The 14,949-nt window shown below is 46.8% G+C and overlaps 1 protein-coding gene across 2 annotated transcripts in view; it reads right to left on the minus strand.

The window, feature by feature from the left end:
- The window catches only part of ECT2 (epithelial cell transforming 2), a 303,927-nt gene that overhangs the window by 210,600 nt on the left and 78,378 nt on the right, over positions 1 to 14,949 (minus strand). For both annotated transcript variants that reach the window (XM_075338550.1, XM_075338549.1), the window contains 2 exons: positions 1,922 to 2,011; positions 764 to 871 (listed from right to left, as the gene is read on the minus strand). In XM_075338550.1, the coding sequence (XP_075194665.1) occupies positions 764 to 871; positions 1,922 to 2,011 (198 nt within the window). The remainder of the gene's footprint in view (positions 1 to 763; positions 872 to 1,921; positions 2,012 to 14,949) is intronic.

Consider the following 14,949-nt stretch of genomic DNA (forward strand, 5'->3'; position numbering starts at 1 on the left):
GAGGCAGAAGCTATACACCCATGGTCTGGGTCTCCCATAAGGAACGATGAAGAAAAGTGCATATACACATTCTGCCATTGGCTCAGAAAAGAAAGTTCTCAGCAGAATAACCGCGTATCTTCATGTCCAATATGCATTGACACTTCAATATAATATGTATGTTTTGTTGGGGGTCCATGCCATGCAAAACAGACAGCAGCTTTAGATTGAAGCACTCCCATCAACGTTTCTATCCTCTTAATATATTGCAGTCATTATGTAGCATTGTGTAGTCACAATTGCTCATTTTGTCATTTTACCCAGTTAACGCTTTTCTTTTCCATTAGGTCTAACACATCAAAAGATTAGAAGCAGCTCTTTAAGTTTTATGTAGAAACAGGAAGTTTTTTTTTCCCTGCATGAGTCATCAAAGCAAAAGTCAATGGGAGGAGGGGAGCAGTAGGGGAGTTGGAGGGGACTGATACATGCAGGGCCAAGAGGCTGATTCTAAATAAAGCAGAGAAATAAAGAATTTACTGGATAGAAAGGCAAAATGAGCAATTGTAAGTACACTATGATGATTACACTATCATAAAGGACAAAAACTGAGGTGAGTGCTTCTTTAAGTTTTTAAGACAAGCTAAATGCCCCTCTATAGTACCAGCTAACATTTACACAACAAAAACTAAAAGCATATAGATCACTGTTTTCCTGTATCCGCATACGAGTATGAACATAATATTCTAGAAGATAGAAAATAATTCAGAAATAGAAGGACACATACCCTAAACTTATCTCCATGTGTAGAACTGGCAACTAGATGTGTCACTTTGGAGCTGAAGTCTTTTCGTATGGTTCCTCCCATATGATGGACTAATGTTACCAGCTTTACCTGAATACAAAAATAGAAAAGATTAAAATGTACAAAATAATACATGTACGGTATATTTCATATTGTGTTTCTGCTCATATTCTTTTTGGAAATGCTTAGCTTTTGTAGTATTAAAGGGATCAATTACGTCACCTCGGACTAGTTTAGCTAGGCAGGGGGAAGTGAGTGGAGCCATCTAGCAGAACACAGTGTCCAGCTCTACTCAAAACCTTGTTTTTCTCTGAAATACTAAAGCATTCGAGAGAAACAACGTTCTGTAATGAGGGAGCCTGTCCCCAATTCATGTTGCCGCACTTAGCATGTTTGCCGAAAATAATGAGGAATTGCCTTTAAAGTAGCACTCCAGTGAAGATTTCTCTTTAGTAACTGTAGAAACAACAATACAAAGACTCATCAGTACCACTCCAATCCGCATTATGTGTAATTTAACCCACAAAGTGACTACACAAAACCCCAAAAAAAAAAAACACACCGCGTCTTCTGTGCGGTCATTATGAATGCAATCTCAGGCCCTGTGCACACTGCGTTTTTTTTTGCCGAGGATTTTCTGCGGTTTTTGCTGCAGAATTGGTGCGATTTTTGTTCATAAGCTTCATGCAGTCCTTCCCCAGTAAAGTCTATGAGAAATAAAAAATGCTGTGCGCACACTGTGGATTTTTCCTTACAGGTTTTGCTGCAGAATTTCTGCAGCAAAAAGCAGCAGCATGTCACTTTTCTGCGTTTTTTCCCCTGTATTTTTCCATTGCCAATGTTAAAACACTGCAGGGAGAAAACCGCAGGCAAAAACGCGGTAAATCCGCATGCGTTTTTGGTGCATTTAGGTGCATTTTTCGCTGGAGAAAAAAAAATTCTGCATTGTGCGCACAGTCTCAAGAGGGCTTCAACGCGAGTCTCAGTGAAAAAGTGGACAAATGGTTCACAAAGCTGACATCTTGAGCTCCAGCTATTCAGTGTGGGCACGTGGAGCACATGAGGAGCGGAGAGAGTACTACATTTCTGTGTACAGTCACAGTAACGATAGTGCATGTACTTGTAGACAGTTTGTCTTACCAGCTCTTCCTTTTTCCTGAATCCAGTAAAGCACAGGACCAGATTTAGCATGCTGGCACAATACAGAGGCCGAGAAGTAAATGGCATAGGCTAAAATACAAAAAAAAAAAAAAAAAACATATGTAATACAACAGATTATAGTAAAGGCTAGAAAAAGCAGTAACACATTAGCCTGATAAACCATTACAGCATAACTATTGTTTTAGCTGTTTATATAATCAACAGTACACATGAATAGAAGCAACTCTAATATATCTTATCAGAGAAAGCTGCTTCGTTCTCTGCCAGGATTGATCATTATCAAAATTCTCAATTTTCAGGTAAAATCTGTATCCGGTGAAGACTTTCCCATTACTGAAAGGAGATGGCAGCTGTTACTGATGAGATTCTAGGTTGACGGGAGGAGGGAGGAGCAAGAAGCAGAGCTCCGCCCTCTCCCTCTTCTCTACATAGAAGCCGTAACATCTGCCAACTCCTCTCAGTAATGGGAAAGTCCACACTAAATACAGCTTTCTCCTTTGAATTGACAATTTTGATTGATTTCATCACATAGGTTGTTTTTTTTGTTTTTATTTTTCAAACAAAGGTCCATCTAGTTCAGCCTTCCTCCACCTATTATATATATTGTCACCAAGTCATTTATAACTGACAATGTTGTGTGTTCTGAGGAAATCATCCAGCCCTTTTTTTTAAAAGCTGTTATAGTGTCTGTTATTACTACCTCTTGTGGTCGGCATTCCACAGTCTGACTGCTCTAACTAAATACCGTATATGCCGGCGTATAAGACGACTGGGCGTATAAGACGACCCCCAACTTCTGCCCTAAAAATATAGAATTTGGCATATACTCACTGTATAAGACTACCCCGCTCCCAAATGAAAAAAAGTCTGCTTTGATTGCAACATGTTAATTTTAATTCCGCGAGAGCCGTACAATATGTTTTTAAAGGGCCATTGACAGATCAATCGCTCCAATGTTCACTTAGTACAGCAAGGAATGCTCCTCCCTGCTGTATAAAGCCACAACTGGACTGAAACAATGGTACTACACTCTGCTACAAACAGACACACACAACTCTGCTACATACAGACAAACACACAACTCTACTACATACAAACACATACAACTCTGCTACATACAGACAAATACACACAACTCTGCTACATACAGACAAATACACACAACTCTGCTGCTCTGTGGGGCCTGCACAGAGATCGCACAAGTCCCCCTGTGTTAGATATCTCCCCCATAGTGCTGCCCATGGTCCCTATAGATCGCACAAGTCCCCCTGTGTTAGATATCGCCCCCATAGTGCTGCCCATGGTCCCTATAGATCGCACAAGTCCCCCTGTGTTAGATATCTCCCCCATAGTGCTGCCCATGGCCCCTATATAGATCGCACAAGTCCCCCTGTGTCAGATATCGCCCCCATAGTGCTGCCCATGGCCCCTATAGATCGCACAAGTCCCCCTGTGTCAGATATGGCCCCTAGGCTGCTGCCCAAAGTAAAATAAAACCCTCTTTCCTTATCTCCTCCAGCGCTGAGCTCCCTCCTGTCTGTCTCCGTGCTTCTGTTCTTCCACTTCCTGGTTCTCAGTGCGGTCATGTGATCGGCACAGCAGGCTGAGCTCTCTGCCTGCCTGATCACAGTGGAAGCAGGGACACGGGGAGAAACGCTGCAGGGGTAAGTAAAGCTTTTTTTATTTTAGAATGAGCAGCAGCCTGGGGGCCAAATCTAACACAGGGGTGGGCATGTGCCATCACAGGGGGGGCGCAGGCTCATATAATATGCACCGCTGCCCCAGCCCCTCACTGCGTGCGATTTCAGCACCATTGGAGATGGACAGCGGCTGTGCATATTATATGAGCGGGTGCAGGAGATCAAAAGCTGCTGCCGCAGCGTTCCCCTGTGCTCCAGAGCTGCTGCCCCCACCTCCCCTGGACGCTGCAGTGTACATATATATATACACACACACACACACACACACACACACACACACACACACACACACACACCCCCCCGTATATCCGGCGTATAAGACGACCCCCCACTGTAGCCATTATTTTAAGGGGGTAAAGAAGGGAATTTTGTTACTTACCGTAAATTCCTTTTCTTCTAGCTCCTATTGGGAGACCCAGACGATTGGGTGTATAGCACTGCCTCCGGAGGCCACACAAAGCAATTACACTAAAAAGTGTAAGGCCCCTCCCCTTCTGGCTATACACCCCCAGTGGGATCACTGGCTCACCAGTTTTAGTGCAAAAGCAAGAAGGAGGAAAGCCAATAACTGGTTTAAACAAATTCACTCCGAAGTAACGTCGGAGAACTGAAAACCGTTCAACATGAACAACATGTGTACCCGAAAAACAACCAAAAATCCCGAAGGACAACAGGGCGGGTGCTGGGTCTCCCAATAGGAGCTAGAAGAAAAGGAATTTACGGTAAGTAACAAAATTCCCTTCTTCTTCGGCGCTCCATTGGGAGACCCAGACGATTGGGACGTCCAAAAGCTGTCCCTGGGTGGGTAAAGAAATACCTCATGTTAGAGCTGCGAAGACAGCCCTCCCCTACGGGGAGGCAACTGCCGCCTGCAGGACTCTTCTACCTAGGCTGGCGTCCGCCGAAGCATAGGTATGCACCTGATAATGTTTGGTGAAAGTGTGCAGACTCGACCAGGTAGCTGCCTGGCACACCTGTTGAGCCGTAGCCTGGTGTCGTAATGCCCAGGACGCACCCACGGCTCTGGTAGAATGGGCCTTCAGCCCTGATGGAACCGGAAGCCCAGCAGAACGGTAAGCTTCAAGAATTGGTTCTTTGATCCATCGAGCCAGGGTGGCCTTAGAAGCCTGCGACCCTTTGCGCTTACCAGCGACAAGGACAAAGAGTGCATCCGAACGGCGCAGGGGCGCCGTGCGGGAAATGTAGATTCTGAGTGCTCTCACCAGATCTAACAAATGTAAATCCTTCTCATACCGATGAACTGCATGAGGACAAAACGAAGGCAAAGAGATATCCTGATTAAGATGAAAGGAGGATACCACCTTCGGGAGAAACTCCTGAATGGGGCGCAGCACTACCTTGTCCTGGTGGAAGACAAGGAAGGGAGCCTTGGAAGATAGCGCTGCTAGCTCAGACACTCTCCGAAGAGATGTGATCGCTACCAGAAAAGCCACTTTTTGTGAAAGTCTAGAAAGTGAAACCTCCCTCAGAGGCTCGAAGGGCGGCTTCTGGAGGGCAACTAGTACCCTGTTCAGATCCCATGGATCTAACGGCCGCTTGTACGGGGGAACGATATGGCAAACCCCCTGTAGGAACGTGCGCACCTTAGAAAGTCGTGCTAGACACTTCTGAAAAAGACGGATAGCGCCGAGACTTGTCCTTTAAGGGAGCCGAGCGACAAACCTTTTTCTAACCCAGATTGCAGGAAAGAAAGAAGGGTAGGTAACGCAAATGGCCAGGGAGACACTCCCTGAGCAGAGCACCAGGATAAGAATATCCTCCACGTTCTGTGGTAGATCTTAGCAGACGTGGGCTTCCTAGCCTGTCTCATGGTGGCAACGACCCCTTGGGATAAGCCTGAAGACGCTAGGATCCAGGACTCAATGGTGTAATGGCTGCCGGCGTCCTTGTGGAGAGGGGGGGCGGGCCCTGGGCGTATACAGACGAAGAGCGGGAAGCCTGCTTCCCCCTGTGCCTAGTGAGAGGGCTGGAGCATGTAAATAAAGCTCCAGCCCTCGGCGCTGCCAATTGAGCAGCGTCTCTCCCCTACCCTGAGTGACAGGGTGGGGGCGGGAACGAAGCGACGCTAGGCCGCAGAAGCCGGGGGCTAAAGTTAGAAGCGCCGCCGCCGTAAAAGCGCGGTCGGCGCAAAGTCCCCGGCGCACCACAAGTCGCAGCTGCGCCGCCGCTCCAGGAGCGGTCGGCGCAGTAGTTCCCAACATGTAACGTCACTCAGCAAAGCTGCAGTGACCTAACCCCAGCGCACAGCGCTACTGTCCCCGGCGCACTACAACACTCAGCAAGCCTTGAGAGTGTCCGTGCCTGCCGGGGACACCGAGTACCTGAATGATGCAGGGCCTTGTCCCTGACTGTACTCATGCTCCGAATCCAGCAGGTTCTCTGGGTCTGTGGATGGAGCCCGGCCTCAGGGCTTGGGGGCCGGCAAGATCCCACTTCCACAGAGCCCCCCAGGGGATGTGGAAGGAAAACAGCATGTGGGCTCCAGCCTCCGTACCAGCAATAGGTACCTCAACCTTACAAACACCACCGCGGGTGAGAAGGGAGCATGCTGGGGGCCCTATATGGGCCCTCTTTTCTTCCATCCGATATAGTCAGCAGCTACTGCTGACTACAAACAGTGGAGCTATGCGTGGATGTCTGACCTCCTTCGCACAAAGCAGAAAACTGGTGAGCCAGTGATCCCACTGGGGGTGTATAGCCAGAAGGGGAGGGGCCTTACACTTTTTAGTGTAATTGCTTTGTGTGGCCTCCGGAGGCAGTGCTATACACCCAATCGTCTGGGTCTCCCAATGGAGCGCCGAAGAAAAGTCGTCTTATACGCCAGTATAAGTATATATAACCCTTTCCTATGAAGGGGTCAGAATCCCCTTTCTTTCATTTGCAGTGAGTCCCACCTGGTCCTCAGTATTGTCTTTGGAAGGAATAACTCACGTTCCATTACTTTGTATTGACCACACATGTTTATACATATAAATGAGATCTCTTCTGAGACGTCTTTTATAGTTAAAGGGATGTTGTCACCAGATTTCGTGACTATGCCACCACCATTGAGCTCTTATATACAGCATTTCAGAATACTGTATATAAAAAGTCCAGGCCGCTGTGTAGAACATTAGCACTTTTATAATATCACCTAAAGGATGGTCCGGACTGATGGGTGTTGCTGCTCTCAGGCCTGCACCTCCTCTCTGCAGCGATCGCCATCCTCCTCCTTCTGAGGTCCATGTGCATGACGCGTCCTACGTTATGCACACTAGCTGGCATCGAGGTCCAGCACAGGCGCACTTTGATCTGCCATGCTGAGGGCAGACTAAAATATTGTACTGCACATGCGGTCTTTAACCTTTCCGCACGCCTGCGCATTACAGTACTTTGATCTGTCTTCAGCAGGGCAGGTCAAAGTGCGCCTGCGCAGGACCAAAATGTCAGCTTGTGTGGATGACAGATGCGTCATCCACACTGGGCTGGGAAGGAAGACAGATTGTGATAGAGGCGGCGGCGGACTAGAGAGCAGCAACATCCATTAGACTGGACATCCTCCATAGGTAAGTATTATAAAGGTGTTTTTTACATTATACAGAGCAGAATGGGCTCATATATACAGCATTCCAGAATACTGTATAAGAGCTCAGTGGTGATGGCTGCAGGTTATAGTCGTCAAATCTGGTGACAGGTTCCCTTTAATCTGATGAATTCTGGCCAAAAAAGCCAAATTTCACTGATAAGAAATTACAAACTTGCTTATTTGCAACTGTATTGTGGAGTTATGACAAATTTAAAACTGTTAAGTGCTTCACAATAAGTTATCCTTGCTGGTTTAAGTAAGGCAGGTTTCACATATTCATGGACTACAGCTCATGCTCGGATTGGAACATACGGCTCAACCACCAGGTCATCTGACCTGACTGCCTAGTAAGCATACAGTGCCTTGAAAAAGTATTCATATCCCATGAACGTTTACACATTTTTTCCATGTTAAAAAACATTTCAGTTTGTGGGTGTATTTAGATATTAGGTGTACCAACACTAAAGTGGCAAATAGTTGTGAAGTTTAAGGAAAATCATACAATGATTTTCTAAATATTTTAAAACTGTAAACTGAAAATTGTGACGTGCACTTCTATTTATTATTATTTATTATTATAGCGCCATTTATTCCATGGCGCTTTACAAGTGAAAGAGGGTATACGTACAACAATCATTAACAGTACAAAACAGACTGGTATAAGAGGACCCTGCCTGCAAGGGCTCACAGTCTACAGGGAATGGGTGATGGTACAATAGGTGGGGACAGATTCAGCCTTCTAGTGCGATATCTACAGTTAGGTCCAGAAATATTTGAACAGTGACACAATTTTCGCGAGTTGGGCTCTGCATGCCACCACATTGGATTTGAAATGAAACCTCTACAACAGAATTCAAGTGCAGATTGTAACGTTTAATTTGAAGGTTTGAACAAAAATATCTGATAGAAATTGTAGGAATTGTACACATTTCTTTACAAACACTCCACATTTTAGGAGGGCAAAAGTAATTGGACAAATAAATCAAACCCAAACAAAATATTTTTATTTTCAATATTTTGTTGCGAATCCTTTGGAGGCAATCACTGCCTTAAGTCTGGAACCCATGGACATCACCAAACGCTGGGTTTCCTCCTTCTTAATGCTTTGCCAGGCCTTTACAGCCGCAGCCTTCAGGTCTTGCTTGTTTGTGGGTCTTTCCGTCTTAAGTCTGGATTTGAGCAAGTGAAATGCATGCTCAATTGGGTTAAGATCTGGTGATTGACTTGGCCATTGCAGAATGTTCCACTTTTTTGCACTCATGAACTCCTGGGTAGCTTTGGCTGTATGCTTGGGGTCATTGTCCATCTGTACTATGAAGCGCCGTCCGATCAACTTTGCGGCATTTGGCTGAATCTGGGCTGAAAGTATATCCCGGTACACTTCAGAATTCATCCGGCTACTCTTGTCTGCTGTTATGTCATCAATAAACATAAGTGACCCAGTGCCATTGAAAGCCATGCATGCCCATGCCATCACGTTGCCTCCACCATGTTTTACAGAGCATGTGGTGTGCCTTGGATCATGTGCCGTTCCCTTTCTTCTCCAAACTTTTTTCTTCCCATCATTCTGGTACAGGTTGATCTTTGTCTCATCTGTCCATAGAATACTTTTCCAGAACTGAGCTGGCTTCATGAGGTGTTTTTCAGCAAATTTAACTCTGGCCTGTCTATTTTTGGAATTGATGAATAGTTTGCATCTAGATGTGAACCCTTTGTATTTACTTTCATGGAGTCTTTTCTTTACTGTTGACTTAGAGACAGATACACCTACTTCACTGAGAGTGTTCTGGACTTCAGTTGATGTTGTGAACGGGTTCTTCTTCACCAAAGAAAGTATGCGGCGATCATCCACCACTGTTGTCATCCGTGGACGCCCAGGCCTTTTTGAGTTCCCAAGCTCATCAGTCAATTCCTTTTTTCTCAGAATGTACCCGACTGTTGATTTTGCTACTCCAAGCATGTCTGCTATCTCTGATGGATTTTTTCTTTTTTTTTCAGCCTCAGGATGTTCTGCTTCACCTCGAGAGTTCCTTAGACCGCATGTTGTCTGGTCACAGCAACAGCTTCCAAATGCAAAACCACAAACCTGTAATCAACCCCAGACCTTTTAACTACTTCATTGATTACAGGTTAACGAGGGAGACGCCTTCAGAGTTAATTGCAGCCCTTAGAGTCCCTTGTCCAATTACTTTTAGCCCCTTGAAAAAGAGGAGGCTATGCATTACAGAGCTATGATTCCTAAACCCTTTCTCCGATTTGGATGTGAAAACTCTCATATTGCAGCTAGGAGTGTGCACTTTCAGCCCATATTATATATATAATTGTATTTCTGGACATGTTTTTGTAAACAGCTAAAATAACAAAACTTGTGTCACTGTCCAAATATTTCTGGACCTAACTGTATATAAAATCCTGAGTGGCCACCAAAGTCAGCTACTTAGTACATTAACCCCTTCACCCCCAGCCACTAAAAAACCCTAATGACCGGGCCATTTTTTGCAATTCTGACCAGTGTCACTTTGACAGGTTATAACTCTGGAACGCTTCAACGGATCCTTGCGATTCTGAGAATGTTTTTTCGTGACATATCGTACTTCATGTCAGTGGTAAATTTAGGCCGATATTTTTTTGCGTTTATTTGTGAAAATGTAGGAAATTTTGCGAAAATTTTGAAAATTTCGCAATTTTCAAACTTTGAAAATGTATGCCCATAAATCTGAGAGATGTGACTCGCCCACCCCAGGGCTATGGGACACCCGGTGCCGGACCGGACTAGTCCGGGGGTCGTCAGTGGTGGCAGGGCCCGGCTCAGTGGCCCTGGTGGGGTCAATTAATATGGCTGGTGACTTGGGGGTAATTAAAGTTTATATTTTCGTGACGCCACCTGTGGTTTGCGGCTATTAAGCCGCCGCTGCTGTATGAGGCCTCCGGGGCTGGTGGTATGGCAGCTCGGATGGTCCTGCTCCCCACAGGTGGAGCGGTGCCCCGGGGCAACAGTTGGTGCTCGTGAGAGTCTATGGTGTGATGTTGTGTGATTAATACGGTGCAGGTCCGACAGGCAGTGAAAGAAACAGGCACAAACAGTAGTCTCTTTACCTTCTCTTTTACTTGGCAACAGTTTAAGTCCTGGGAGACAGTCACAGGTGGTAAAGATGATCCGGCCGGCCTGGAAGTGCCTGGGGGTGATCTCTTTGGCCAGTTGAGTATGAGGCCTACTCCCTGCTCTTTTTCTTCTACAGGACCCTGCACTCTGAATTTAGCAATGGCCCTCTTGCTGCTGGGACCGGTGGTTCGTCCCTTTTTCTGTGTGGTAGGCTGCGCAGGCCCTCTCTGGTGCTTCTCTGCTGGAGTCCACACCAGGCCCTTGGGATGCAGCTGTACCTTCAGATTGCTTATGGGCCAGGGGGCTTGCAGCTCTCCTATCCTTCGGATTCGGCTGCCAGGGAAGGGTTTTACACCCTAGCAACCACAGACTCCGATGTCTGATTCTCTCCTGTGCCTCTCTGCCAATCCTGCTTCACTGGGCCAAGCTATTCCAGCTCCAGGCCCCAGTTCCACAGGACAGCACACTCTGCTCTCTCTACACAGACTGAACACTAACTCCTCCCTCAGGTCAGACTTGAGGAATGCTCCCTGGAACTCCAGGTTCAGAGCTCCCCCTGCTGGCTTGAGGGAGAAACTGCGTTGGATGTTGAACTTACTGGCCAATGATTCCCCCAATTACCTCCAGGCTCAGCATTAACCCTTTGGAGGGGTAATGCTGTTGTGGCGACCAGCTCCTGGGGCGCCACATGTCACACAAAATAGTTACTAAATAACATTTCCCACTTGTCTACTTTACACAAGCGCAATTTTCAAAACACATTTTTTTTCCGTTAGGAAGTTAGAAGGGGTCAAAGTTAATCAGCAATTTCTCATTTTTCCAACAAAATTTACAAAATATTTTTTTTTTTAGGGACCACATCATATTTGAAGTGACTGAGAAACCTAGGCGACAGAAAATGCCCAAAAGTGACCCCATTATAAAATCTGCACCCCTCACTCTGCTTAAAACCACATCCAAGTTTATTAACCCTTTAGGTGCTTCACAGCAACCAAAGCAATGTGGAAGGAAAAAATGAAAATTTTACTTAAACACAAAAATGTTACTTTAGCCATAACATTTTCATTTTCACAAGGGAGAAAAGAGAAAGTGCACCATACAATTTATTGTGCATTTTCTCCTGAGTACGCCGATACCCAAATTTGTGGTAAAATCAATTGTTTGGGCGCACGACAGAGTTCGAAAGGGAAGGCGCGCCATTTGAAATTTTTGAGTGCAAAATTAGCTGAACTCATTAGTGGACGCCATGTCGGGTTTGAAGACCCCCTGAGGTACGTAAACAATGGAGCTCCCCCACAAATGACCTCATTTTGGAAACTAGAGCCCTCAAATAATTTTTCTAGATGTTTGGTGAGCACTTTGAACCCCTGGAGGCTTCACAGACGTTTATAACGTTGAGCCGTGAAAAGAAAAATTATTTTTTTTTTTAACCACAAAAAACTTGCTTCAACTAGGTAGCTTTTTTTTCCACAAGGGTATCAGGAAAAAATGCTCCATAAAATGTATTGTGCATTTTTTCCTGAGTACGACTATACCTTATATGTGGTGGAAAGTAATTGTTTGGGCGCATGACGGGGCTCAGAAGAGAATGAGCACCATTTGACAGCAAAATCGGTTGGAATCATTAGCTGACGCCATGTCACGTTTGGAGACCCCCTATGGTGCCTAAACAGTGGAGCTCCCCCACAAAAGACCCCATTTTGGAAACTAGACCCCTCAAGGAGTTTATCTAGATGTTTAGCGAGCCCCAAGGGGCTCCACAGAAGTTGATAGTGTTGAGGCATGAACACAATTTTTTTTTTTTCACCACAAAACTGTTACTTGAAACATGGTAGCTTGTTTTTTTTTTCACAAGGGTATCAGGAAAAATTGTACCATAAAACGTATTGTGCAATTTCTCCTGAGTACGCAGATAGCTCACATGTGGTGGAAAGTAATTGTTTGGGCGCACAGCGGGGCTCGGAAGAGAAGGAACGCCATTTGACAGCAAAATTGGTTGGAATCATTAGCGGACGCCTTGTCACATTTGGAGACCCCCTGAGGTGCCTAAACAGTGGAGCTCCCTCACAAATTACCCCATTTTGGAACTAGACCCCTAAAGGAATTTATCTAGATGTTTGGTGAGCCCTTTGTACCCCCAGGGGCTCCACAAAAGTTGATAACGTTGAACCGTGAATTTTTATTTTTTTATTTTTTTTTTTAACCACAAAATTTTTGCATCAACCAGGTAGCTTTTTTTTTTTACAACGGCATCAGGAAAAAATGCACCATAAAACGTATTGTGCAACTTTTCCTGAGTACGCAAATACCTCATATGTGGTGGAAATTAATTGTTTGGGCGCATGGCAGGGCTCAGAAGAGAAGGAACGCCATTTGACTTTTCAAACGCACAGACGCGGTGCACTGATCGGCCGCTGCAGGACGCACGTTCGGATGAGATGAAAAGCGTCGGGGATCCAGGAAAAAAAAAAAAAATTATTATTACCGTTAATTCGGTTTCTAGGACCTTCCACGACAGCATAGGAGGTTGTCTCTCCACGCCCTAATTGGGACAGGAAGCACAAAGAGGTTAAAAAGGACCCTCCCACCTCCCATAGCCAGTGTCTTACAAAGAACCCATAGCATATGAGAAGTGCAACACATCCAGGAACATCGAGGATAAGGGAGGGAATTACGTGCTGTCGTGGAAGGTCCTAGAAACTGAATTAACGGTAAGAATAATTCTTATTTCTCTAGTCCCTTCCACGACAGCATAGGAGGAATACCAACGATTTGATACCTAGGGGGGGGACCACAGCCTGCAGGACTTTCCTGCCAAACGCCAAATCCCTGCAGGAATCCAGATCCAAAATGATAATGCTTCGTGAAAGTATGAAGGGAAGACCACGTAGCTGCCTTGCAGAGCTGCTCAGGAGAAGCCCCCGTCCGTTGGAGACAGAGGTAGCCCTGGTGGAGGGCGCCGTAAATCCGGAGGGTGGAGACAGACGCTGAGCGAGGTAGGCGTCACCAATGGCCCGCACAATCCAGTTGGCAACAATACCCTTATCCACCTACCTGCCCTTATTGTGACCAAAGGGCTGAATAAATAAGGTATGATCAATACGCCAAGGTGCAGGAAGATTCAGGTAGCGGAATACCGTCCGACGAACGGCCAAAGAATGGAACACTTCCTTCCCCGGAGTCCGAGGATGCAGACAGAAGGAAGGCAGGATGATGGACTGAAAACGGTGAAATCTGAAACCACCTTGGGAAGGAAGGAAGGGTCCAGCTGAAAGACAATGATGTCATCTCTGACGGTCAGGTAAGGCTCCCGGATGGATAATGCCTGAAGTTCCCAGACTCTCCGAGCGGACGGAATAGCCACGAGACAAACAGTCTTGTGAGAGAGAACGGATGCTACAGGAGGACAGAGGCTCAAAGCCGACAGAGTCCGGTAAGGACCACCTTGAGATCCCAGCAAGGTGTCAGGATCCTCCGCCGCGGACAGAGCCTACTAGCAGACACCCCGAAATGGCGGATCCAGCGACGATCTGCCAGAGCCGTGACACGACTGCACTGAGCGCCGAGATCTGCACCTTCAGGGTGCTGGGCCGAAGTCCTAAGTCCAATCCACTCTGGAGGAAGTCGACAATCTGCGCAATGCTAGGCCGGAGCGGGTCAGGAGGCCGAGAACCACACCAGGAGGAAAAGCTCATCCAGATTTTATTATAAATACTATTAGTCACTGGTTTACAGTTGTTCTGTAGAGTAGCCACGACCTTGTCAGAAAGTCCTTGGGCCTTCAGTGCCCGGGCCTCAGAAGCCAGGCAGCCAACTGGAGTTTCTGGGGGACCGGATGGAATATCGGATCCTGAGACAGGAAACTTTGGTCTGAACACAGGAGGACCGGCCCCTCGAGTCAGAGTCAGAGGAGCTACCAGGATGGTCGTGGCTCCGTCGTCCCTGATCTTCCTCAGGGTTCGTGCGAGAAGAGGAATAGGCGGGAAGGCGTAGGCGAGGCAAAAAGGACCAATTGTGGCAGAAGGCGTTCACCCCCAACGCGTTGCCCCGAGGGTTCAGGGAGAAAAATGTTGCGACCCTGCGATTTCCTGCTGAAGCAAAGAGGTCTACTTCTGGAGTACCCCACCTTGCCACTAGAGAGCAGAACACCGCTTGGGCCAGACTCCACTCCCCTGGGTGAATATCCTGATGACTCAGGAAGTCTGCTTGAAGGTTTAGGGATCCTTGTAGATTGACTGCAGAAAGGGATAGCAGGGACTGTCCTGCCCAGGGGAAGATCCGGGAGGACACGGACTTCAGGGCGCCTGACCTAGTACTGCCCTGATGGCGGAGATGTGCCACTGTGGAGACATTGTCCTAGTAGACCAGGACGTGAGTGTCCCGGACGAGATCCTGGGCAGCGAGGAGGGCTTCTCCGACCGCCCTGAGTTCCCGGTAGTTGGAGGACTGGGTGCCGACATAAGGGCTCCAGCCCCCCTGAAACTGAGAGTTTGCCACCATAGCCCCCCAGCCCCTCTGGCTGGCATCGGATGCCAGTGTAACCAGGGGTGACCGGGTCCAGGCAACCCCTACCAACAGGTTGTTGGGACACACCAGAGAAGGGACAAGAAGACGGGTG

The sequence above is a fragment of the Anomaloglossus baeobatrachus genome, chromosome 3, assembly GCF_048569485.1.
Source record: "Anomaloglossus baeobatrachus isolate aAnoBae1 chromosome 3, aAnoBae1.hap1, whole genome shotgun sequence".
NCBI lineage: Eukaryota > Metazoa > Chordata > Amphibia > Anura > Aromobatidae > Anomaloglossus > Anomaloglossus baeobatrachus.